The sequence below is a fragment of the Sander lucioperca genome, chromosome 11, assembly GCF_008315115.2.
Source record: "Sander lucioperca isolate FBNREF2018 chromosome 11, SLUC_FBN_1.2, whole genome shotgun sequence".
NCBI classification, from domain to species: Eukaryota; Metazoa; Chordata; class Actinopteri; order Perciformes; family Percidae; genus Sander; species Sander lucioperca.
The window spans coordinates 36,001,422-36,028,240 of NC_050183.1; the positions used below are offsets into that span (position 1 = coordinate 36,001,422).

The 26,819-nt window shown below is 39.7% G+C and overlaps 2 protein-coding genes across 3 annotated transcripts; one reads left to right on the forward strand and one right to left on the reverse strand.

The window, feature by feature from the left end:
- Positions 1 to 31: 31 nt before the first annotated feature.
- On the reverse strand, positions 32 to 7,932 carry LOC116063510 (signal-transducing adaptor protein 1-like). 2 transcript variants are annotated; one of them, XM_036006973.1, is made up of 13 exons: positions 7,690 to 7,932; positions 5,952 to 6,023; positions 5,708 to 5,827; positions 5,558 to 5,614; positions 5,253 to 5,404; positions 3,807 to 3,953; positions 3,156 to 3,225; positions 2,236 to 2,338; positions 1,953 to 2,042; positions 1,342 to 1,416; positions 1,157 to 1,207; positions 866 to 1,066; positions 32 to 706 (listed from the first exon to the last, which is right to left on the reverse strand). In XM_036006973.1, exons 1-13 carry the CDS (start codon positions 7,777 to 7,779, stop codon positions 663 to 665), a joined length of 1,272 nt encoding a protein of 423 aa, XP_035862866.1. In that variant the 5' UTR covers positions 7,780 to 7,932; the 3' UTR covers positions 32 to 662. The 2 variants fall into 2 exon arrangements, with proteins under 2 accessions (XP_035862866.1, XP_031174366.1); XM_031318506.2 differs by having other exon boundaries at positions 3,822 to 3,953; positions 7,690 to 7,923.
- Positions 7,933 to 11,656: 3,724 nt separating this feature from the next.
- Positions 11,657 to 18,123, forward strand: LOC116063391 (ras-related protein Rab-11B-like). Its single transcript, XM_031318362.2, has 5 exons — positions 11,657 to 11,855; positions 13,899 to 14,094; positions 15,576 to 15,769; positions 15,882 to 15,962; positions 17,380 to 18,123. Exons 1-5 carry the CDS (start codon positions 11,816 to 11,818, stop codon positions 17,523 to 17,525), a joined length of 657 nt encoding a protein of 218 aa, XP_031174222.1. The 5' UTR covers positions 11,657 to 11,815; the 3' UTR covers positions 17,526 to 18,123.
- The last annotated feature ends 8,696 nt before the right edge of the window (positions 18,124 to 26,819 follow it).

Sequence of the window (26,819 nt, forward strand, 5' to 3'; positions counted from 1 at the left end):
GATTTCTGCTTCAACAAATAATAAAACAAAGTAAGAAACAAATGTCGACTTAATAAAAAAAAAAACATTTGTAACACAGGAAATAGACAGGTACAGAACATCATAAAACTGATACTGCTGCAGTGCATGGCACATACATAGATATTGCTTGGTCACATGCATCTGATTGGATGTGACAAAAGCAAAAGAGTTTTACTTCACTGAAAAACTACATTTGACTACAATAGGTACAGAAACCCCAAGCCCACTCTAATTTCAGTTTTCTTTCATTCACACTTCACTGTATAGATGAGCAGTAATACATGTTTTACAATATATATAAATTAGCTATGGAAAAATATATACAAAAGAAACAGGGTGAGGATAATGTGACAGGTACACCCCTCGTTACACTTGATTCATTTGCTAATGAGTGTCTGAGATGGGTGAATCAATGAAGTGTTAATCTTCGGAGAGGCTTTACTGCCGACAGCCAGCTGACGAGGAGGAGCAGATCCCAGGGGCAGAGGAGGAAAGAGGTTTTGTGTGGAAAGCTACCATGTGTTGGTACATCTTGCTGGGACAGACTGGTAAATGGCTCTCTGTACTGGTGTAAGTCACTGGTTGTCGCAGATTTTTTTTTTTCAGACGCTTTGAGAGGTTCTCAGCAGCAGAGGACACTCTTAACACCTGGCCTGTCCAAACTTGAGTTTCAGCTCCGATATCGCTGCAAGAGACCAGACAATAAGCTTTGATATTATTGGCATAACAGACACTAAAATGACACATAACAGCAAATATATGAACTGACAAATATATCGGCACAAGCTGCTATTTAAATAAGGCCTCGAGGGCAGGGTTTGTCAGTAAAGCAGTGTGGACTTACTCTGTCCCAGAGGGTCTTTGGGGTTTCTCATCCTCCCATCCAGGCTTTGGTTTGGCAGGTTTGTGGAGGTACAAACAGCCTGGGTGGTGGTGGTGGTGGTGGTGGTGGTGGTGATGGATGGGGGTGATGTAGAAAAGGGCAATTTGCGAGGAATAGGAGCTGGAGGCATTACTGCTTTCTTTAGTTTGTTTGTCTCCGGTTCTGTGGAAGACCAAAAACACACAATGATTCACGTTCATAAAGGGAACAGGTGAGTTTCTGAGACGGAAAGATAAGACGGGGGTGACTTACGTGCTACTGGAACGGCTGAGGAATCCTCTGTCTCTTTGTCTTTCTCCTCCACTGTTGGACACAAACATTAGTTAGCAATGACAATGGAAAAAATGAAGTCACGCCAGTTTGTGTTTTTGCGAGACAGAAACGCAAATGGCAGGAGTGATAGGAGGTTTGATTGTTGGCAGGAGAGTTGTACTCACGCTCTTCATTCTGATACAAATTATTTTCTTCAATTGGTGCTGGCGCTGGTTTAGGGGTCGGTACTCTTGGAGCGACTGCGAAACAAAACATGTAATTATAATCATTACAGGGTTGATATAATGACTGATTTAATGTAATGGCCAAGGTAAACAACAGTGCAGACACAGTAATTAACACTGGTTGTGTGCAGGTTTTGAAAATGAACGTGTACACTACAGTATGTTCAGTATAATCTGCTACGCACCTGCACTTTACGTAATAATGTGCAATTTTACTATTTACTCTAGTTTTCATTATTTTTACCATCTTCACATTCTATGTTCTATGTTCTTAGTTTAATATGTATGTTTTTATGTTTGCACCATAGATTAGCACTTTTAATTTCGTTGTATGTATTTACATTTTTAATTGTCAAAGTGGTTTACAAGAATCAACTTAAAGTCATTTTTTTGTGTGACTTTGACTTGTTGGAAAAAGTCCAAGATTAGTTGCATGGAATGGAATTTTCTGATAACTGTATGCGTCAAAGGGAGTGGCATAACGTGCAAACAGTTTAGTGGCTAGACCTGTACGTATTCATGTTTGTGGGCTTTTGTTTCAATGGCAGTACCTGGTTTGGAGGGTAAACTTGGTGGGATGAGGGTTGACGAGGCACGTCGAACACTCATCTCTCCATTGTCATTATCAGTCCGAATAAAAGCTATGAAAAAGCCATAACTTCAATTAGTCATGTATACCTTATGGTAAATGTATATGTTTGGTATATGGAATAATAATTACAAAGCTTTAAAGGTGACCTTAAATACAAAGTGAGCAAAAGAAAATGCAAACACAGAGAAGAATAAATAGAGTGAAAGAGAAAGATAAAAAAAAGTCTCTGTTTTTGTACGTACTGATGTTTTTCTCATAGGCTCCCTCAATGATCAGAGGAATCAGAACTCCGTCCGTTTTTTCCACTAAATAGTTGATCACATCATGTAGCGTGGCACATGGGACCTGCACCGAGAATAACTTTTCTTTAGCAACTTAAGAACAATGAAATACACATAGGAAATAAAATGTGTTGTTATTTTGCAATTGGACTTGACTCAACCTCAATTACCACAATATCATTATTAAAATTCTTGGAAACTTCATCACGAGTTGAGTTTAATTATTGTGTCAATGTGTCATTAGTGCTGAGAAGGAAATTATGTAAAACACACACACACACACACACACACACACACACACACATACGTGAGTCATGTTACTGGCAGCGGAATGAAAGTCCACAGAATATAGGTCAGGTACAGAAAAAATGTGGCTGTACTAAATGCTGTGTGTCATTTCTATTGCCAACTCTGTATACCAGTATTTATCCTCTTCTATTAAAGTACAACTGGTTCTTTCTCATGTTCTGTTCTTCACTGCCATGTAAAGTCATTACTCACATTACTCGCAGGCAAAGCTCATTGAAGCCGATTTGATCAATCAATTAAAAGCAATGTTGGTTTTCTTGTCTACTGCATTATCCAAAGAGAACACAGTAGAGCATGCGCCCCATGTAGGCATAGTCCTTCGCAGCGGGGCCTGGGTTCAAATCCGACCCAAACCCTTTGCTGCATGCCCCCCCCCCCATTTCCTGTCTCTCTTCAGCTGTTAAAAGGAAAAAGCCATACAAATATATCTTGTAAAAAAAAAAAAATAAAAAAAAAAAAAGATTCCTGTTTTATTACTGATAGGTTTACCTGCCTAACAAAGACCAGCCCTCAGACCTTTATCTGTGGCACATACAGTACAAAGTACCTTGAGCATGATTTCTAATACTCACAGGATTGTCCACGTCAATGGCGAAGCCCCCTTCATGTTTATGAGTCACACGGTAGTGTCTGAACACAGAGCTGATGCAGGAAGAGAAAGGCATGCAATCAGGACACAGATAAAATGAACAGTAACACTTTACTTGAAGGTATCTACATAAGAGTGACATGACACTGTCATGAACACATGACACTGTCATGACACAGTCATGACACATGAACCCTAACTCTAACCATAACTTGTCATGACAAAAACCGAATGACACTTACTAAAAGAAGCATTGTGTCATAAACGTTTATGACTTGTTTATGTTTATGACACGTTCATGACAGTGCCATGTCACTCTTATGTAGATACCTTCAAGTATAGTGTAACCAAATGAACAAACAGATTATACATTGTACAAGATGACAACATGCAACAACACATTCACACAGATTCAGTGTGTGAAACAAAACTGTCATTTGATTATTTGTTATATTCTCTTCTAGAAGTAAAACTATTGAGTCCTGCATTAAATGAAGATACAGAAGTTGTGTTTTAGCGTGTGTCCAATTGTCTGATATGTATGTTCACCTATGTATTAGATCTGTGTGGGAGTGTGTGTGTGTGTGTGTGTGTGTGTGTGTGTGTGTGTGTGTGTGTGTGTGTGTGTTTATGCTTTGGGTATGTGTACCCTTCAAGGTCCTGTCTGGTGCTGACAGCGAAGGAGGTTCCGTTACTCCCGGGCCTCAGCAGGAGGTTTCCCCTCTTGGCCTCTTTCTCAAGCAGCAGCTCTGCCTCCAGACGGGACACACGGTGGTAACAACTGCAGGACGTCATAAAACACCGACATTAGACAAAAGGAAAAACTTCAGCCATCACTCATCTCAAACTGATTTTAGTAGTGACACAGAGTTTGTATATAGGAGAAAGGGTGGATTAAAATGCACAAAGTCTTGTCTGAGAGTCAAGGTAGCAATGACTGAGCTAAGCAGACACCACATCTGCATCATCAGCAAAGTCCTAATGAAATAAATACTTTGTCACCTTTTTTTTTTTTTTTTTTTTTTTTAGATGGGTTTTTTCCGAGACATTTCTGAACACATAAAATAGCATTTAATCCTTCAGTTTTTTCTGAAAACCTAAAAAGAAATCACCAAATATGAGTTTTCCCTGCACAGCATTGCTATGCAAAATTGTGACCACACGACTGTAAAGATGCAGAGACTCAAAGGTAGGTGTCTCTTTTCATGAGAAAACAGATAAGATTCTAAGCTGAATTTAGATATTCCATTTTCTGTTTACCAGAATGCTTCAAGGCTGGGTTAGGGTTAGGTTTAGTCCTGGATTCTGTTTATACTGTAGCCCTTTACCTATTTTGCAGTGGTAAAAGTTACAGAATTGAGGAGAACAGGGATTGAATCATTAGAGGTCCTATGACATGCTGTTTTTGGATGCTTTTATACAGGCCTTAGTGGTCCCCTAATACTGTATCTGAAGTCTCTTTCCTGAAATTCAGCCTTGGTGCAGAATTACAGCCATTCCTTTGGAAGCTGAAGCTGAGCTTTCCTTAGTGTGCCATTTCTGTGTCTGTAGCTATTGAGGAGGAGAGCGGGGGGGGGGGGCAAGGTGGAGAGTGGGGGTGTGGCCTTGACCAACTGCCACTTCGCTCGTTTGAAAGCCATGATGCCTCTCACTCATGGGTGGGCCAAATTCTCTGGGCGGGCAAAGCAGAGGAAGGGGAGGTAACCTTGCCCCTTATGACGTCATAAGGAGCAAGATTCCAGATCGGCCCATCTGAGCTTTCATTTTCTCAAAGGCAGAGCAGGATACCCAGGGCTCGGTTTACACCTATCGCCATTTCTAGCCACTCAGGGACCATAGGCAGGCTGGGGGAACTCATATTAATGTTTAAAAACCTCATAAAGTGAAATTTTCATGCCATGGGACCTTTAAATAATAATAATACTCAAGACCTTTTTAATGTGCTCCAAAATGATCTTCTTTAATATGAGTTTTGGTTATGTGCATCATGGTTTCAGCCCTTTCTATTGGCCACATAAGGAATAACCGGTATTTTACTTGAGCATGAGTTTCAATACTAAATAGTCTTGTTGATACTTACGCTGGCATGTCTGCTTGGAAGCTGACGTAAGGACAGTGGTTGAGTACAGCAGGTTGAGCAACATTTCTTTTTCTTTCCTTTTCCTTTTCTACTGCCTCTTTCAGCATGTGGATCTGGCCTGGTAGCAGAGTGAGGGAGGATGGTACCGACAACTGCAAGGAGACACAGTTTCTGCTTTAAATCATCTGTGCAAATGAGGGCCTGATGTTACCTACAAAACATTGGTCATCTTAAAATTAAATCATTAAAAAAAAACCTGTTATTGTTCTTTCTATAAAGTGAGCTAAATGTTATACACCACTGACCTCAGCCACAGATTGGATATAGCCCTTCCACAGCTCCCGAGACTCTGCGTTAGAAGCCTGTAGACACAACGGAGGAGAGAAAAACTGTAAAATGAGGCATTGCTCTGAAAAATTGAGGATGCTTTACATAAGTTAGGTTAATTTCCTCACAGTGAATTTGATATTTATATCCTTCATCTGGAGGATGAATCTGGCTGCATCCAAGTTACGATCCTGGCTGCCGTCGTCCGTTATTGAGATAAATCCACTGAGATCCACTTTCTCTATGTACTGATGAACACACAACGACACATGAAGTGACATATAATTCCTGTTGGCTTCATCAGGAAAGGTTTTGATCAATAATCATCCAAATATCTGGCTCGTATTAACCCAAATCTTTGAGATAACTTACACCAGTGTCTCTCATGTCATTGAAGAAGAACAGTGTGTTTCCACACAGGCTGGTCCACAGTTTTCGGGATGTCTGCACAAACACACGAAGAGAGACGTAATGACTAAAAGATAACATGCCAAGCAGGGAAGAAAAACACAGGTTTTTATTTGTGTTAAACAGAATGTTAAGTGAGATACTAAATGAACACAACAAGGAAATGAACTGTGTGTGCAGGTGACATTCTTGGATCAGACTTTATGTGTGATGTTATCAACTGTTGTTTAGTGTTTGGATTGGTTGGACCTGACTTGTGAGTGTTGAATAATTCAGATGTTTGTAGGTCGATTTCAGGTTAAAACCCACCATTGAACTCAAAATAACTAAAATATAAGTACTGATCTGTAAAACTGGGACTTTGATGTAACTGAGCAAACTAACTTTTATCCAGGACTGGGATAGTTTTAAAGTGTCCTCGGAAAAAAAGTTTCACCTTTGATTTGACGTGCTCTCATTGGAGTGCATTCACTCTCTTATCAGGGAGGGCCTGACAGACCGGCACACATGATTCATTATCTGCAAAGCCTGCTTTTCCAGTTAGCGACGTTGCTTTCCTGTCAGTTCCTGGCCTGTTCTAATCTTTATGGCATAATACGCAGAATAGCAGTCAGACCAGATGGAGACAGCTGAGAGTCAAAGTCCTCACAATATACAAGAAACTATATGACAGGCAACTCCACCCACAGAAAACCCTAACACTTAACCTGCCTTTACCTGGTGCTGTGCATTAAGTGTGCACAATAACTAAATCCACCTGTACCTCAACAGGATTTACAGTGCACATACACAGTTAATGCTAATGGCATATTATTATCACCAGCACTAAGACATACTGTACATCCACCCCATCTTAACAGGACTTGGAGATGACTAGGGCTATATTATTGTCATCGGGATATCAACTTACAACACATCTCGAAAGACATGAAAGGTTTTTCTTTAGTTAGTTGAAAGAGAGTATCAATATAAAACTGCACTTTAAAATGTTAACTTTTTTTTTAAATGGGGCCTTTTCTGTTTAGTTAATAATGTTCAATTTGTTCAATAAAATAATGTTGGTAATACTTTCCTTTCAGTTTTATTTTCAGTTATTTGTTATATTAAAGCATTATACTGAAAGCAGCAAAAAGGCAGAACTGAGTACATGTTTAATGTGTTTATCGCAAGTAATATCGGTACTGCGATATTCAACAACGTTATCGCATATTTTCCTTTTATCGTGCAGCCCTAAAAACAACAATATGAGGTCTTTATTTGAACTTGCTTTTGTATTTCTCCCCACAGAGATGAAGGGCCCATATTGTGTAGAGTACTCACTCAGCCCCCCTAAAGTCCTCTGGATAAACTGAGGAGATAAACACTCACTTGAAATGTATCATGATGGTTTCTTTCTTGTGACATCTTCAAAGTGAATGTTAGGCTACTCCTTCAGTTTTTCAGTAGGACTTTTGGGGCTCTGTTATTCACAAGAATGGATAAGCCCTTTCTAATGCGACATGCAAAATTAACACACACACACACACACACACAACTGGTTTGATGAGATTCTTTTCTATTTCTGCGACACATTTTGATAACAGATTTTAAAAAAAACTTAGACCCAGACAAAACAGAATTAGAACTGTTGGCAGTCCATTTCACCTGTTGCATACAAAAAAGACAAACTTGTCTCTCACACAAAAACAATCTAATAAACTACCTTGTCTTCGAACGACCTCTTCTCCAGGTATCCCTCATAGTAGCAGGTTGGCAGCAGCTGGCTCCTCTGTCGCGCTGTTCGCATTGCCATCACGATGGTCTCGATGTTTACAATGAATCTGAGTTTACAAACAGATTAAGATAGCAGCAGCATAACATCTCAATAGCTTCTGCTTAATCTGCAGTGAAGCCCTCTTGAATAATAAAGTGAGGAGGGAACCTGTGTGTCAGGGAGGCGGCAGCGTCCTTGCCGCTGATTGGTCAATGTGTGGAGTAGGCAGGTGTGATCATAGACTGTAAATATTAACGGGTGGGATCTTTTTACAGTCTATGGGTGGGACCGAGGACTGCTTGTGGCGTAGCGACATATTTCACAAGATATGGAAATCACCTTTGGGCCTCAATGAAACTCATTTCTGTACACCTTTTAAAATGAACTGGCAGAACGCAAGTGCGTTTTCCACAAAATATTAGGAATGGCGTCGTAAGTCCTCATGTTGTCGTTTGCAAATTGATAGACACTTGTCTGGAAAAGCAGACCGACACTTTTTGTTGTTGTTAGCTTACACAAATCAATAAGCAAGAGTGCAGTAAATTATTATCTAATGAAAGTATGATATCAAGTCATACAAGGCTGGTAGTAGATTATTGCACTGTGTTGCATTAGCTTCATGGATGTGTTACCTTGCATGGTAGCTGGTGAAATAGGTCAGAGGTCAGATTACCTGTTTTGAACAATGGATGCCAACAATAGACAGAGTGCAAGGGGAGGAGGAGGGACAGACAGGGGACAACAACGAGGAGGAGGAGGGGGAGGAGGAGAGGAGGAGGAGTAGGGAGAGCCATCTCTGATGAGATCAGGGCCACACTTACAGTTTTTCTCAATCGATTTGGTACATTTCTCCAAACTCAGGTAACAGCTCTCAAAACAGTTAACACAGCAAACTAAACACACTCTTATGTTGGCGAAACATATTCACTGCACAATGAAACACAGCATTTTATTCTAGTAATGCATTTATTAAAATTCAATATTAACATCAAAACTAAAAGTGTGTTCTCTGTTGATTTGATAACAAATTCAGCTGAAGATACACAAAGAAATAAATGAAAATACATGTTTTTCATTAAGTTCTTTAATGAGGAGTTCAGGTGTATAACAATGAGTTGTCACCCCACAAAAAAAATATTATGCAAATAAGTACATAGGTAAATAAAAAATAAAATAAAAAATGTACGGCATTCATTGAATCAATTAATTTATTGATCATGCTTCTCAATTACATCTGGCCAGAGAATTTCATCAACATCACAGCAAATATTTTCACGAGTCATGCATCGTGGGAAAAAACGCCTTGAATGCTGTATCCATCCTTGACATGCTTGTGCCCCAATATCTCCACAGGCCTCTTCCATCGCTTGAAGAAGACTTACTTGGTTGTAAGGGTTGCGATCATGTACTTTCCATCTCCAAGAGGAGAAGAATTCCTCAATTGGATTCAGGAAAGGAGAATATGGTGGAAGGAACACCATCCTGAAATGTGGGTGATTCTCAAACCACTCTTGCACTAGTGCTGAATGGTGGAATTGGACATTGTCCCAAACAACTACAAAATTCCGCACCATTTGCTCCTGATCACCCTGCGGAAAGAGGATTTCATTGAGGAGGTTTAAAAAAATGTAGGAGCCTTGCTGTGTGTATGGTCCCAAGACAGCATTGTGTGCCACAACACCAGTTGTAGAAATTGTGGCACAGAGAGTGATGTTGCCTCCTCGTTGTCCAGGGACATTGACTGTAGCACTAGCCTGGTTGACACCAGACCCTTCTCAGTTGTAACTGAGAGAGGCAGAGCAAATCTCAAATTTGCCGGAAGTTCGTCAGGGTTTACCCAGGCTACTGTAGCACGACAGCCAATCACATTTCTCCCTCTTCTCCTTCTTTTGTGAAGATTGAAGCCTGCTTCATCAATATACAGGTACTCCTAATGAGTTGCACTGCTATCCAACTCCAAGATTCTCTAGAGTAAAAAGAACACAAGGTACAATACAGTAAGTTAGTGTTTTACAGTAATGGCATTGATTGCAGTCAATACTACTGTGAAACTGTTGCAGAAGTTTGAGTTCACACTTTGAAGCAGCAGTATACATAGATATGCCTAAATCTTTTCACTTACAGCATGGAATAGTTTACGGACACATACTTAAAATTCAGGAAAAATATATCTTTGTGTTGACAGTAAAAGTGCAGTAATTGGGTTGCACATACTTGAACAAACTGGAATCGCAACTCCTTCACTCTAACGGAGTTCCTCTCAAAGGGCACTTTGTGTACTTGCTTCATTCGGATTGCATTTCTCCTTAGAACACGATCAATTGTGGAGAGACTGCATTGGTGGATATTGTGGAACAGTTGATTGTCCTGTGTGTTATTCTTTGCTGAATTTCTTTGAGGCGGAGGGTGTTGTTCTCGACCACCATGTCAACAATGGCATGCTCTTGTTCAATTGAAAGAAGTCTTGTTCGTCCACCTGAATGTTCTCTAACTTCAATTCTGAAAAATGTTTGGACAAGCAGGAACAATTACTGTAGAAATCTAGACCTATGTCAAACAAGACTACTCTTTCTCTTTCCACTATACCATTGCCCTCCAATCTATCCATCTCCTCTCCCTCTACTTCTCTATCTTCTCCTCTTCTCTTCATGCTCTTTCTCCTACATCTTCAGCTCTTCTTGCTCTTTCTCCTACATCTTCAGCTCTTCTTGCTTTTTCTCCTTCATCTTCAGCTCTTCTTGCTCTTTCTCCTACATCTTCAGCTCTTCATGCTCTTTCTCCTACATCTTCAGCTCTTCTTGCTCTTTCTCCTACATCTTCAGCTCTTCTTGCTCTTTCTCCTACATCTTCAGCTTTTCTTGCTCTTTCTCCTACATCTTCAGCTCTTCATGCTCTTTCTCCTACATCTTCAGCTCTTCTTGCTCTTTCTCCTACATCTTCAGCTCTTCTTGCTCTTTCTCCTACATCTTCAGCTCTTCTTGCTCTTTCTCCATCTCCTCTTCCTCTCCCTCTACCCTGTCCACCACCTCTCACTCTTACACATCTTCCTTTTCCACTGCTCATTCTTCTTCTTTTTATTGTCTTTTCTCCTCATTCGTCTTCTTTGTTGTTTTTCTCTTCCGCTTTTGTAGTTCTTGTAATTAAGACAGCTGTGTGAACAACAGTGTTGAGTGGATTACTAACTCAGATATCAATTTGGGGTTACATCTTGACATTTACAATGTCAAGATGAAGAGATGGTGGCTCCCTCTGCTGGAGGAATTTCAGGTGGTATTATCAATATAAGCCTATCTAAAACACACATTGTCAGTTTACACCTAACTAAAACGAATGCAGTGTAATACGCCATATAAATGAGGATATGTGAAGTTTACATTTCCATTGCAAGTTGAGAAGGTGGGAAGTTATATCTTTCTAATCATTCCAACATATTTATTTTGCTGCCTAAATACTTGCTGGCTAGTCTGTGTACCAGTGAATCTAGCATGGGTGGAGTTTTGTCTATTCATCAAATTACTTTTAATAGATAATGACATGAGAACCAGGGATATATTTTTATTTTCTTATTTGGAGCATGCCTTTCAGCAATCAGCACTAAATGTTACATTACATTCAACATGGAACAAGTTGCGTCAACGATAATGTAGAAATCTCTATAGTAAAATGTCTACCTTACTTTGTCCTTTTACAACTTTTAATTCTAGCATCACCAACGCAGACTTCTACAAGTCAGCTAAAATAAAATAATAGTAAAACCTATTTATTTAGGCTATTTAACCATATTAACTTATTTATATTTATATATTTGTATTTCATTTTAATTATGTATTTTTGCCATATTTAGTTATTTCAGGAGGTAGCTAATTCATAGACATATTTATTTATTTAATATTGAATAAAATGGCATTCCATAACGTACCGGTACGTCACTAACGCAACTCTCCCTCCCAGCGACTTTGCTCTTCCTACGCAATGTGCGCATTGTCTTCTGTCATCTTGGCACAGCACCCTGGGAAGGGCAGGGAACATATTTTCTGTCATCACCGCACTCTTTGAAAGGTGATCGTATCAAACAATGGGGAACAGAGACGACGAGTATGATTTCTTGTTCAAAGGTAAGCGGAACAAAAACTGCTTATAGATAACCTTGTATGATGTCATTTAGCAAGGAAACCCCGGCCGAGCTGAGGTTAGCATGGATGCTAACTGTGCTAAACGTCAGTGGTCAGTTTTAAATTTCAGCTGGTGGTGGTGGCAGCTTATTCTAGCTAGCCAAACTGTTTTCTTAGCTAGTAACGTTTTTTCGGACTCGTCAATCCAAATCAACCTAACGTTTACTTTTTCTTAAGATGTGTTACCGAGTATTAGTGTCAAAGTTTGTTATAAATCACTTGTTTTGCTTAATGTATCTTAAAGAAAGCAGGGCGTATGGTGAGTTAACGTTAGCCCTGCAAGCTAGTAGCTAGTCAAACGGATGGTGCTATTACTTTTGTAATAACGTTATTCAATTCTATTTTATTGAAATTTAAGAGAAGTTGTCCCTACCTATAAACACACTTTAAAAGCACTAGTTAGCTAACAGTGGCGTATTTTCTTCAGGCGGTCTCATGAAATCCAATACATTAAATAGAAAAGGAAAACAAGAGTTCCCTTTGTGGCGGACTATTCAGTGTTCTAAACCTGTCGCCTGAGGGAGGAAACTCGCTCCTAATAGTAGGAAGGAAGAGGAAACTCTTGTGTGGCTTTGGTTTTCTGTACCTGCTTTAGATAACGTTATGTATTACTTTCCCAACCACCATTTTGCGTTTGATGGCTAAGGGCATATTTCCAAACCAAACAATTGTAGATTTTGCCTGATCGGAGTACTGAGTCACTGGTCACAATGGTTCTTTTACACCTTGGAGTTCAGTTTCCTGATAACATGTTGCTGACCTTGCTGTCTTAATTGAAGTGGCATTCTTCTGAATAAGAAACAGCTTATTATTGTGTTATGTCTCGCCACAACATGCATCACATGATGGCGTTTAACTAAGTTATACTGGATTAATGTATACTATACGTACTGTGTTGGATCTCAAAAGATGAGAACCTAACTGTCACTTTCAGCTTGCTGAGGTAATTACAGTAACCATCTGCTCCAAGAACTTGCTCAAAGACCGATTCACAGGAAAGCTTTAGTAACAATAAGTGCTGTAGTTAACAGGGGAGGGAGGGAGAGAGAGAGAGAGAGAGAGAGAGAGAGAGAGAGTGTAATTTTATGCAAAATCATTGACTGATGTTTAGATGCAGGGTTTTAAAAGGTTTTACTGAAGAGGGAACAGAAACATATAGGCTATATCACATGGATCTACTGTAGTATGGTATGGTATGGTAGTAAAAGAGGCCCAGGCCAGTGTGACAGCTGGAAACTGATTACATACTGTATACTGATGACTCGTTACAAATACACAGGATCAGAGGCCTTGAGAAACTGTTGAGTCAGATTTCCCAAAGAGCAGGCTTTTGTCAGCTTCTTCCTTCATGACTCCCAGCCAGGCAAAGTCTGATAAGGTTTTCTCAGTACAAAAAGGAAAGCAGCAAAACAAGTCAGCACTTTCACTTTGCCTGAAAATAGCCACGGCTGAATGATAACCTGACTATAGTGCAAACTTTGAATGATAGTTGGGACTCCGGTTAATCTTTGCTCTCAAAGTACAACACTCACTTAACATATAAAGAATAAAAACAGAAGGAACAGTAAGAAATATATATATATATATATATATAAATAAAGAGAATACGGTTAAGTATGCAGTATAACAACAAATACAATAGAATTTACAATTTTCCAAAAAAATATACAATAACAATTGAAGAGAGGGAAGGAATAGTGCAATATCAGTATAGTCTGAGATTTAAGATTTAAATATAAATACAGTGCAAGGCAGTTCAGTGCAATGGTAATATATTAATAACAATATTGTAATTGTAAGATTAAGATATACATGAGGTAGATGAGCAGAACAGTGTTGATTGACTTTTTTCAGTGTAAGGGCGGGGGGGGGTTCTATTTCTGAGCGTTCAACAGAGTGACTGCTCGGGGAAAGAAGCTGTCTTTGTGTCGGCTGGTTTTGGCTGACACCCTGATAAGTGTTTGAAAAATGTTGTTTTGTTTACAGTCGTACTAATCGGAGACTCTGGCGTGGGGAAGAGTAACCTGCTGTCCCGCTTCACAAGAAATGAGTTCAACCTGGAGAGCAAGAGCACCATTGGGGTGGAGTTCGCCACCCGCAGTATCCAGGTGGACGGCAAGACGATAAAGGCTCAAATTTGGGACACAGCTGGACAGGAACGCTACAGAGCAATCACCTCAGCGTGAGTATTTTCTCTGTTTGTGAACTAGCGTATATGAATGAAATATTGCACTGGAATTAGAGTGGCACGATATTGACAAAATGTGATATTGCAATATTGAGCTTGAATATTGTGATATCAATATTCATTTCGATATTCATAAACATATAAAAACACAAAAAGTTATTGGATAAAACATCTTAATAGAATATCAAAATAGGTTTTCGTACAACTCAAGGGTTTATTTAAACTGACAGATTTTATTTCTGGGATATTACTATGCACAGTGTCTTGAGGTGGTTTTTAAGGTAAGAGAAATGGTTGATTGTGTGGCCTTTTAGCTCAGTTGGTAGAGCAGGCGCACATGTGCAGAGGTTTATTCCTCGACGCAGAAGGTCCAGGGTTTGAATCCAACCTGTGACGGTTTTCCTGCATGTCTTCCCCCTCTCTCTCCCCTTTGAGATCTCAGCTTTCCTATCAAATAAAGGCAGAAATGCCCAAAAAAGGAAAAAAAAAGAAAAGATAAATGGTTGATTGTATTGCCTCTTACGTGCTGTACCAACATATGGCATGTTTTGCATAGTGCCTTAACTTGAGCAACATCTGTTGGCTTAAAGCCAAAGTACTTCCACGCTGGCGAGGAGGCATTATTTTTGGCTACTAACGTTTCCTCTTCAATCTCCATAATTTCCTCGTCTGCCTAAAGGCGCTGACACACCAAGCCGATAGTCGGCCGTCGGACAGTCTGGCGAGGTCAGTGACTCGAGTCTGTTCGGTGTGTTCCGTGCCGTCGTCCGTCCGAGGGGCCGTCGTCCTTCATTTTGGCCGATTTGACATGTTGAATCGGCGGGGCGGGCACTGCCGGCAGTCGGACTCAAATGACCCATCTGATTGGTAGAGTGCTAACCCGGAAACGGGGAGCGGAATGAGCGTGACTAGAGTCTCTCAAAATCTAACGAAAATCTTTTAAACTGACCTTTGTCGATCTGAAATGAAGACAGATTCAGCAACTGCATGGCCTATTTCTCGCTTAAAATGTTTTCAGAAACACGTTTTGGTGAACTATTTTAGTACTGCCGAGGGTCAGCCGTCTGGTTGGTGTGTCTGCAGCTTAAGCCACACTTGTGTTCTTGCTTTTCTGTCTCTTCTTTCCTTTCGCTCCACACACTCGCTTTGCAGTTTGCACTCTCTCTTTCTGTCCTTTCACTTCCCGCTTCTTTCGCTGTCTCTATCTCCTTCTTCACTCACGCTGTCAAAGTGTGCACGTGTGACAGGGCAACTGGCCAACGAAATATGCGGGCTCTAAATTGATCACAACATACAGCCACCGGCGCATCTCTCCACAATACAAACGGAATATCGCATACTCTTCGGGACATTTTCGCTATTGATATTGCACAACGCGATATTGCAAAAACGATATTGAGTCGATATATCGTGCACACCTACCTTGAATAAAGACGGTATAGTTATTGTATTCATCTGGTTTATGCTGTCACCAGGTACTACCGGGGTGCAGTTGGAGCTCTCCTGGTTTACGACATCGCCAAGCACCTGACATACGAAAACGTTGAGCGCTGGCTGAAGGAGCTGAGGGACCACGCTGACAACAACATCGTCATCATGCAGGTCGGAAACAAGAGCGACCTGCGCCACCTCAGGGCGGTGCCCACTGATGAGGCTCGAGCCTTCGCAGGTAAATCACCAAGCGCTGTGGTAATGAAGCAAGCCAAGCCAAGTCTTATAATCTGTAAAATACTTGACTGTGTACATGTTTAAAATATATCTTTCTTCTCTCCCCACATTAGAAAAGAACAGCATCTCATTTATTGAGACATCAGCGTTGGACTCCACAAATGTAGAAGAAGCATTCAAGAACATTTTAACAGGTAGGAAGAGCAAGACGCAGTACCATATGTAATGTACTATGAAGAGCTCAATGTTGCACATCTATCGTTTGCAATATAATATCATTAGGTAATATAGAGTTTGGTATACTGAGAGAAGATTGGTATTGTTCTCGTAACAACTGAACAAATAAGCAAGAGGTTCCAGCTTAAAGTGTGTCGTTGTCAACTAACTTTATCAGTTTAATTGATGGTGGTGATTGAATAATAAACAGGGGTGGAAGTAACCAATTAACTGTTGTTATTATAACAAAGTAGTATTTTTGTAATTACTATATACTTGAGTATTTTCAAAAATCAGCTATTTCGCTTTTACTTCAGTATTTTTTTTATTTCAAGTATTCTTTTATTTAATAGTTATATTGTTCCATCCATTATGCATTAAGTAAGGGATCGTATCAATATATTTCCTCAGCATTTAAAAAAAATAACACAGTATTGTCAACATTTTAACTGACCAGATTTTTAAGTTTTGTTAAGTCGATTTTTTCACAAGTAATTTCTCTTTATATCGAAAAGAGATACAAAAATATTTTCAAAAATAGGCATATGCTTATTTTTTAAAAGTAAGTGCTGTAGTACAAACTAGCAGGAGACAAGTTATAATTGAGGTAAGTTTGGAGACACTACCTTATTTAATCATTAAATTAATAAATATTTTTGTTGTATCTCTTTTCGGTGTTGTAGTTTGTAGACGGTCCCTAAGTCTTGCCGTCTCAACACCGGAACTAAACAGCTGAATTAGCAAAACTTTGATGCATTTCTTTCACATCTACTGCAGCCATAGTCACTGTGTTCACTTGGAAGGGAATCACTTCACATGGGTCGGCACTTGTGATGACATTTTGAACATGTTAAGAGGCTAAAAGCACGTTTAAAACTTGCCCGGTTTCAGCCTCCTGGGTGCTTGCGCTAGCAGGAGGATAACACGGTGTAGGCAACACTGATTGTTTTGGTTTTTCTCGCTACTGACAGCATCCAAATTTACAAACAACAGAGCTACGGGTTGAAATCGACCAGAATTCTCCTTTTATGTTGATATGACACACCTTTCTAAACAGTTGCCTGTTTACACATCCAGCAGTTACGCAGCAACATTATCATTCATTCAAAATATTGTTCTCTTTCCACCCCTAGAAATAGAGGATGATGCTGACTCACTGTACCATTATTTTAGTGCCAGTACCAGCACCTCACAGAAATACTTTGTGTACTTTTTACACATTAGCTTAATGTTCTACTTATTTTGATATGGGGACTGCACAGTTTTATTTTGGTACAAATGGGGATCAACACCTGTGCCACAGCTACATATACTGAGAGATTAGACCATTTCTAAGAAGCTTTAAACCAATCAAGAACATCGCTGTGTTTTTCTTTCTTGAATGTCCCTCTGCAGAAATCTACCGCATCGTTTCACAGAAGCAGATAGCGGACAGATCTGCCCACGATGAGTCTCCGGGCAACAATGTAGTGGACATAAGTGTCCCCCCGACCACTGACGGGCAGAGGGGCAACAAACTCCAGTGCTGCCAGAGCCTGTGAGCCTGTGAACCCCATGACACTCATCCTCCAGCTCTCCACATCACCTGTGCACTTTTTGTTTCCGTTGCTCTGTTCACGGCCAACTCCCTTGTCACTCTATTCTTTTTGTTTTGTTTTTCTTTCTACCTTTCATTCTGTTTTATATAGACCTTTGAACTCACTCGTGCTCTTCTTTTCTGCCATGACAGAACACTTCCAGAAGCCTTTATGTCACTTGGTTCGTCGAGTTGTTTTCATGGAGTCAATGTGAAGGTTCCTGCAATGCAGGAACCTGGGCAGTCGTTGCTGTCTTAATAAAGCCTGTGAAGTTGTTTGAACTGAAACTCTGTCGTGTACAGCGAGGTTTTAAAAATCCATTTCAATGGTTACCACTAGATGGTGCTGTGTAAATAAACTACAGGCAGTTACTCCAACCTGGTGAAGCAGTATTATGCGTTTGACAGCGTGGTTCCTCCAACTTTCTTCTTACATCAGATAAGTTATCATGCCAAAAACATCCTCATTATGTATTTATTGAAGAATATTTGGCTTAAGTTGTCATTGTTTTACTTTAAATTTGAAAACTGTAAAAATTTACAATAAAATCCTTGACAAAAGTAAACTGTTGAATTGACGTATTCTTACTGAAAATAGTTTTTTTTAATCTGATTTTTAAGAAAAAAAGTCTTGTTTCATCAAATTGCTGAAAAGTAAATACATATACTCAATTACTGTACCGGAATGCAATTTTGAGGTACTTGTATTTTACTCCACTACATTTTGAAGGAAAATATTGTTACTCCACTACATTTATGTGACAGCTGTAGTTACTCGTTACTTTTCAGATCAGATTTGACCAGTAAAATGTGATCAGTTTATAAAATGATTGAGTGTATTAGATTAAACTATCCAATAGTTAGCAAAATGAGTAGCAGTAAAATGCTGCTTACTTGTTAATATCAGCAATAACAAGTAATGAGAATCCAATACGAGGCATATTTTGAATGCGGAAATTTTGCACAACGAATACTTTTCCTATTGATACTTAAAGTACATTTTTCTGACAATTGTGTACTTTTCAAACGCAACTTTTGAAAAAGTACTCGTAATGGAGTACACTTATACTGTCATTTTGCTACTTTTACTTAATTAAAGCTACATTGTGTAAGAATTTCTCCCATCTAGCAGTGAAGCTATATGACAACCAACTGAATATTACTTTCTAGCCCTTCTTCTTACGGTGGCCGAACCCGAAATTAGCTCTCTCCATCGTTTACACGCAGCTATTCTAGCCACTCCAATATTAAATTCGGTCTTGTTGCTTTGCCTGTCCCACAGTCGTTTTAATTCTCTTTTTCGCTTCCCTGGCGAGTAATCTCCCCCTTGCAATTGTCACGGTGCCAATAGGTGTAAGAGGCATAGACTGTATATAGAATGGACCAACAGATCCCGTTGCTCTGGACGGAGACCAGTGAAGGATATTAGAAGCACTTTTCCGGTGAGCGCTGAGCGTTACTGCGCAGCCTCCAACTGAGAGAAACGACGTAAATGTGCCGTGAGCAACCTGTCTGAAAGTTGTAAGACTTCTGGTAGCTGTGCCAAGAGAAATCTCAATCATTCCCAATCTTGCAGAGACGGAGAGCGTAGGTATATGTAAGGAGATAACATAGGCACAAGCTAATTATTGCTAACTTAAATGCTAGTTAACATTAGTAATTAAACTTAAACAGCTAATGTCAGACGAAACTGCCTGCGCGCTTCTGTACTATACGGTAATTCCTCTACTATGCGACAGTAAGTCGCGTGGTTATGACACAATCGTTAGCCTATTTTTACAAAAACGTCTGCTACGGAGCCATAATGTGAGATACAAGGCAATGGAGCCTTTTATACATCGTTGTGTTTCTTTAGAAATAAACAATGGACAAATAGAGTCTTTAAACGCTTCAGATGTAAAGTTATTGTTGTATAGTTACTGTCAAAGTGGCGCCAAAATGAATGGCAGTCAACGGAATGCTAACAGGAGGTGATGGCTTGGTAGCATGAAAATGGTGCCATAGGAGGTTCGCGTGTTGAGAATGACCAACACCTAATCTTAAACTTAGTGTACTTAATTTGCTACGACCCGATCAGAGGTTACTTAAATTGGGACGTTCAGTCAAAATCAAGCATGTCACCTTCAAACGGGATCTCTGTTTGCAGGGTTCAGGCTGGACCCTCCCGGTGATCATGCTGCTCTGGGGGACCGGCTGTACAGTGAGAAGCCGCTGCTGACCGGCGCAGAGCTCTACCGGAACTCCGACTGCTGTCTGTCCGCGCGGCCGTCTGACGGCATCAGTATTAAATTGAGACAGTTTCATTAGCGGTTAAAAACGTCTCGTTATCGCGTTAAATAGTAGTCTAATTCGGTACAATTGTTTTTAACGCCTGATGCGAAGGGTAGGCCTATGACAACCCTGAACAAGCAGCGTTGCTCTTCTCCGTCTTTCTGCTGTGCCCCATTCACGTAGTAGTTTTACACTATGTTGGTTAAACTTTGCAATTAATCCACGGTTCACATGTATGTATGAACTGTGGTGGTCCGTTACACTGTAGGCTATATTCAACATCACTGATTAAGTAGTCTAAGTCAATCCAACAAACAACTGGACTTTAGGGTCAAGTGTTGTTGTATCCGGCCCTATCTGTCCCGGATGTGAAAGCCCCCTTACTGGACTACTGAATATAATAATATTCCATTATATTTTGTATTTTGAATTGTTACCTGCCACCAGAATTTTGTGATTTCCTTGCAATAAATATTGACATTTTTACCATAAATTGGTGCCTAAAAATGTATCAGAATGCAGGAATTGAAGTCTTTTACCCTAAAAATTTCCTGGGGGAGGGGAGCTCTTTAAAAAGTAGAAAGCATTGTTTGCCAGTTACATTAAAGGGGTGATAGAATGATTATATAGGGTATTTCACACTGTTCCTTAAGGTCTCCTAATAGTGTATGTAACATTGGTTGGGCTGAAAATTGCCGAATGCAATTTTATTAGGCCCTTAACTACCCTGTGAATATGACTCTATTTGGAACAAGAGCTTTTCTTCCAAATATGGTATGCTCATGAATATTTAGATGAGCTGCGCGCTGATTGGCTTGAGCGAACCCCATAGAAACACATTGGAGACGAGACAGCAGGTCTCATATTTCAGACACTGCAAAGTTATACATTGTTTGTCGGGTTATTTCATTATTAAATTCACTTCTGAGACCTTTTTAAGTGAGAAATCAACTATATAAAGCTCAAATATGGGCAGTTTTACGAAAATTGATGGCTAATTGCAAATTTGGTAAGATGTGTCAGACTTTAGGAGCTCCACACAGTCTGACGAGAAAACAGCAACCTCCATACCCAGTGAAAGTCACTTTCGGTTACTGGACTACCGGGGCTCGGGGCTCTGCGGAGCTGGCTGGCTGCCAGCTGCCGGCATAACTAGAGTATATTTACAGTTTGAATTTCGTCACACCACTTATATAACATCTACCCCAAGGTCTTATAAAGCTAACAATGGTGTCCGATTTCAATTTAATGCATTTTTGTGAAGTGTGACATGCTCCAACAACACCATGACAAATTCCTCGTATGTGCAACGTACTTGGCAATAAAGCCCTTTCTGATTCTGATTCTGATTCTGAACATTAGCTAGGGATTTCGTTAGCTGCTACTGTCCCTTCAATCCTATGTGTACAGATCGCGGCTAGTTAGCTTCACTTTCAGCATAATTTACGCGAGCCGGAGTCTATGAAGTAGGACACGGGACGGCGAGGCAGCACCGGCCGCTGTCACGTAGCCTGCTGAGCTCCTGCTGAACTGCGACACACAGTCAGACAAAATTTGCAATTAGCCATCAATTTACGTAAAACTTCGTAATATTTGACCTCTACATAGTTGATTTCTCGCATAAAAAAGTCTCAGAAGTGAATTTAGTAATTAAATAGCAGACCTCTGGAGATCTGCATGACCTAGCTAGATTCAGAAGATTAAGCTGACCTCAGGTCAGTGGTGTAGCCTATGCAAATGTTGGGGCGTGACAAAGACTAGGAGTTGAGATGTTGACGTCAGCTTTTAGCTTTGTTGAGATTCGCCCGTTTCAGCGGCAGTTTCAAAATGTGAGATTTGCATAGTAAAGGAGTATCAATGGGATTTTGAGCTTCTATGTATGTCCTATTTACCCACGGAACTGTCGTTATTCAACTATGACAAGGTAAAATCGGTTTTGCATTCTATCACCCCTTTAAATGTTTAAAAATCCGTAAATGTCCGTGGGTGGGGCTGCATGGGCGTGGTAATGTGGGCTGGTGTGGCTACAGTGTCAGGGCTGTGTGGGTGTGGTAGTAAGGAGAGAGAATGGGAGAAGGAAGTTTGTGTGAGGTGGACCTGGTCACCACAGACCCAAATCTTCTTACTGTCATATGCTGCACTGTCTCTTCATGTGGCACGTTATTTATATTATAACAAGGTAATGCAATGTGTAATCAAGTGACGACTGATTAACAGTAATGTAAATGCTAAATGCCCCAATACCTGTTGATACTACAACAATGCAAAGTATAGGCTCTTAACCTTGCAGTTTTGCACATATCATGTAAGACTCAATTTCTCCATTTCTTTGCACAAAACTCTCCAGAAATTGCTATTTAATGGTTTATTTTTCAAAAAAAATGTCATTGCAGCGTCATGGGTGTGGTGTATATTTTCCTGCTTTTTTGTCCTTTGCCAATCACACCTATGAAGAGGGCGAAATGCGGAGGTATGTCCCTCTTTGACTAATGTATTTTAAAGATGGAGGTGCTACATGGCTGCCGTCATTCAAGCAAGTCGCTCATATGTATTCTGAATGATTCTAAATGGCAGATTCTACACTTATGAGAATACTTTGATTAGTTGGTGGAAGTAATTACACGAGTACATATTTGTGAAAGAACAAAGAGGTTTTTGCTGAGAATAAACAAAAAAAGAATTACACAATGTAGGTTTAAAATGACTCAATACTTCTTAAATGTCAAGTTGTGTAAAGTTCCTTTAGGAAAGATCCAAGTCTAGTTTTCTTTTGTTGATTTTTTTTTAAGTTGATATGACTTGCAACTTTGGCATTAAAAAAAAAGACGGAAAAAATGGGAAATGTCCTTAAATCTGGAACATGAGTATTCCAGTGACAATAACAGGGTACCAATAATCGTTTTTATCACTAATCAAGACCCACTGAAATAGTTTGTGTTGTTTTCCTTCTGGGGAGCAGAGACGGACTGACTGTTTGTTCACTATGGAATATTTTGAACAAGTGTTTTTCTAACTAAGCTGCTTATATTCTCCAAATGCAGGGGGTGGGAAGAGGAGATTCTACGAGTCTCTACGGGAGCAAAACTTGACATCAGCAGTTGTTTTTCCATCAGGATTAAAGGGTACATATACAGCTGTGGTCAAAAACAGATTTATAGTAATGACATCCCATCCTGTCTGGACTAAGAGGATGATCTGTAAACAGCCATATCATAGCATGTATACTGTAATGTTGAAGCTAGAGCACAGATGTCTTCACATGAGCAGTAGTACAGAGCAGAAAACAGACAATAGTGATTATCATTAACGCAGCCAGCTAAACAAACAACAAATCACTTTGATTAATGTCCCCCCATAATTTATCATCATGTTTTATTTGCTTTGCAAACAATTATTGGCTGATTGCAGGAACCAGTAGTTTGGTAAGACATCTTTCTTTTGTCCACAGCACACTATAAACATTGTAGTATTTAAAAATGTAAATACTGAAGAATTGTTACATAAATTGCAAACAATGCATAGCAACATACCCTCCAAAAAAGACATGTAGAAAAAACACAACACAACAGAAGTAACATTTACATGTTCATTGGTGTAATAAACAGCAAAGAAAACAATGATTTAAAAATCCCTTTTTGGATTTGAATTGTGGAAGCTATTATGAAGTAAGTATTTTCATTATGGTTAAAGTGTAACAACTCTTTGGAGATATGAGGAGCAGTGTTGCATACATCATCTTCTGCATTAATCTACAACTTCTGTTGTTCTGTTTGTAGTCGTTTGCTGAATAACTGCACCTCAGCTCTTTGCATTGCTTCAAATCAGATCCCAATATGTGGAGTAAAGCCTCGTTCATGACAAACAGTAAACACATGGATGATCAAATGACTCATAAGCTTGTAAGGCCCCCCTTGTAAGGCCCCCCCGCGGGTGCATCGCAATATTGCAGGATATAATCCTTTGTTCTGGGATCTGTTAAAAACACAAACAAACTATTAACTTGGGCAGTATGTGGAACAACCCACCAGGAGCTAAAGTACCAAAGCGTAATGTTGGTGTAGACAAACGGCCAGGGCAAGGAAATGACCAGCACCCAGAGGGTGTAAAAGTTAAGCCGCAGTGTCAGCAGTCAAGAACAGATTAAAAAGAAAAAGATGGTTGCACAACGGCTCACTATATGGTGTCAATTTCCCAACAAGCAGAGCTACCAAGATACACCCTGTTCCTATGACTAATGTTTTATAACAAGCCCATGAGCCGTTAAACTTGTATTGTCATTTCAGATCACAAGGTTTTGTAGCATGAAAATACACAGAGCGAGGGGGAGAAATGTCATTTGAATTGACGCTTATTGACAGCCAATAACAGAAATCTGCTCTGAACAGGTATGAAATGGTCTTTAAAGACTCTTTTGTGACGATGCCACACCAACACACACCAGTTTAAGTAAAATACTGTTTGGTCAAGCCTGATTGTTATAAAGTAAATACATATAACATAAAAACAGGATTAATAACACATTTGTGCGTAAAATCCAGACTTTGGCTACAGTAGGCCTCTGCATACTGTAGGCAACGTACTGCATGTGTTTACAATGTGACAATACTGAATGTCTCCGGATCAATGCATTCACTTTGACATCTAGAAGAAGGTTAACGAAAAGCATATTGGAAGAGCAAATCATGATCAGTATGTTAATCATCATTAATCATTAATAAGTATGATAATCAAAAGTGTGATCACTCATTAATAAAAATTAGGGCCGGGACTTTAACGCGTTAATTAAGATTAATTAATTACGGGACTTTAACGCGTTAATTAATTACGCAAAAAATAAATAACATAATTTTAACCACACTTATTTTTGCACCGCGGAACGTTTTTCAATGAATGAGTTTCGACGGACCGATTATACTGGAGCACCAACTAGCGTTCTTGACTTCCGACAACAACAAACCACAGTGAACATGAACGAAGAAGCTGACGAGACCGCTTTGCTTGGCCCCGTGGATGGGAAATTTTGTTTTAAAAAACGAAAGGATGGAAGCGTCGACAAGAGCATGGTTGTGTGCAAGCTATGCAACAAGGAATTTGCGTATCACCGCAGCACATCGAGCCTCAAATATCACCTCAACGCAAAACACATAGGAGTTAGCGTGGACGTTAGCCCGACCGATGCAATTAAAATGCGATTTATTTCGATTAATTAATTACAAAGCCTCTAATTAATTAGATTAATTTTTTTAATCGAGTCCCGGCCCTAATAAAAATACAAATGGCATTCCACTGAATAGAGAAAACCCCAAAGCCAATCATTTTCTTGAAGACTAAAGTTTAGTTGTAAAATGAACAATAATCAACCAATCAAGCTTTAGACTAGTTTTTAAGTTTGCCTTAAAGTGCCCATGTTATGAAAAAAAAAAAAAATCACCATTTCTGGGATTTGGGGTGTTATTTTGTGTCTCTGGTGCTTCCACACGCATACAAACTTTGAAAAAAAAAAACCATCCATGCTGTTTTGAGTGAGATATGGGTTTCTGAATGTATCCTGCCTTCAGTCTCCGGGTGAGCTGGTCAAAATCGGCACGGCTATCTACGTCATCGGCCGAAACATTTGGTGTGCGCTAACCTTTTACTGTCTATGGTGCTAACCACTTTAGCTAATACCACATCAGCTAGCTGTTTCTCCGACTTTTGTCAGTAGAAGGCAGGATTAGCCGGGACACTTCTTCTAAACGAGGGTGCACTTCCAACTTTGCGTTGAATACCTGTAGAACAGGGACATGTAAGTAGTTCTATACAATTTATTTTGTAGATTAGGGTGAACTTGTGTGTGTTGTAGCAGTGTTTTGTCATTGAGAACGAGATGGCTAACCGCTAGCAGTGTTAGCTTCTAGCTAGTAGCCCAGTACCTAGCTACTGCGCATGTGCGACTTCCAACAAAGATGGGATATAAGTGTGATGTCTCACTCTGTAGCTAAAACAGAGAGCTCAACACACAGGGTGAAAAGAGGAGCTGCAGCAATGTGCAGTACAACAAATATATGGTGTTTTTTGAAAATTAAACCATGTAATCCTATTCTGGTACAACCTCAAAATGCAATTATGAACCTGAAAATGAGCATAATATGGCTGCTTTAATGCTTTCAATGCTAAGTGAAAACAGTTAAAAATGAAACACTTACAAGTTGTAAGATAATACAATAATACTGAACACCCAAAAGCCAATGTGTTTCAGCCCATGGCCTTCGCTTGGTTTTAACAACAATGTTCTCAACACTACATGTTTTTACATCTTAGGCGTATCTCCCTTTTAACAGACCACATTGTGTTCACATGTCAATTAACTGTCTTTCCATGGTCTAAATTAAGTGAGTTATAAACCATGTTCACAACTGGACCATGTTATGACCCGGAAATCTGGAAACCAGGCAGACACTGCGGTTTGTGTTTTCCGACTGATTAACAGCCACTGTGAGTGACTTGATTATAAACTGCAGCAAACTATATACACCAGAGAGAGAGAAGTGAAGTTTGTCTACTCTCCCAAACAACCAATACAGACCCAAATGGAGTCTGGTCAGTAACATCAAAACATAAGGAGGGCAAGTTTGCACCCCAAAAACATTGACATCCATAAAATGGATGTAGAAAAGCACATAAGCACATGGCTTCCTAGAAAGAAAAGAGAAAACAGAGCTAAAGTCAGATTAAGCCTTAGTGGTGCTTGCATAATGTACCCACCATGAAAGTCATTGTTGGTTGGTAAAGTGTATGTTCGACTGGCAGAAGCCCAAAACACCAGCACAGAAAATATTTTTTTCCACATCAAGATCAGAGTCGATGTTGTTTGACCATAGCTTCAGTGATAAATGCTTGCAGGAAGTCTCCCTGATTCTTGGTGTGATTATGGAAACAACACACATACAGCGATGTGTATTTTAAAAAATTGAACAGGATAAAATAGCATGACTTAAAGCTATAGTGC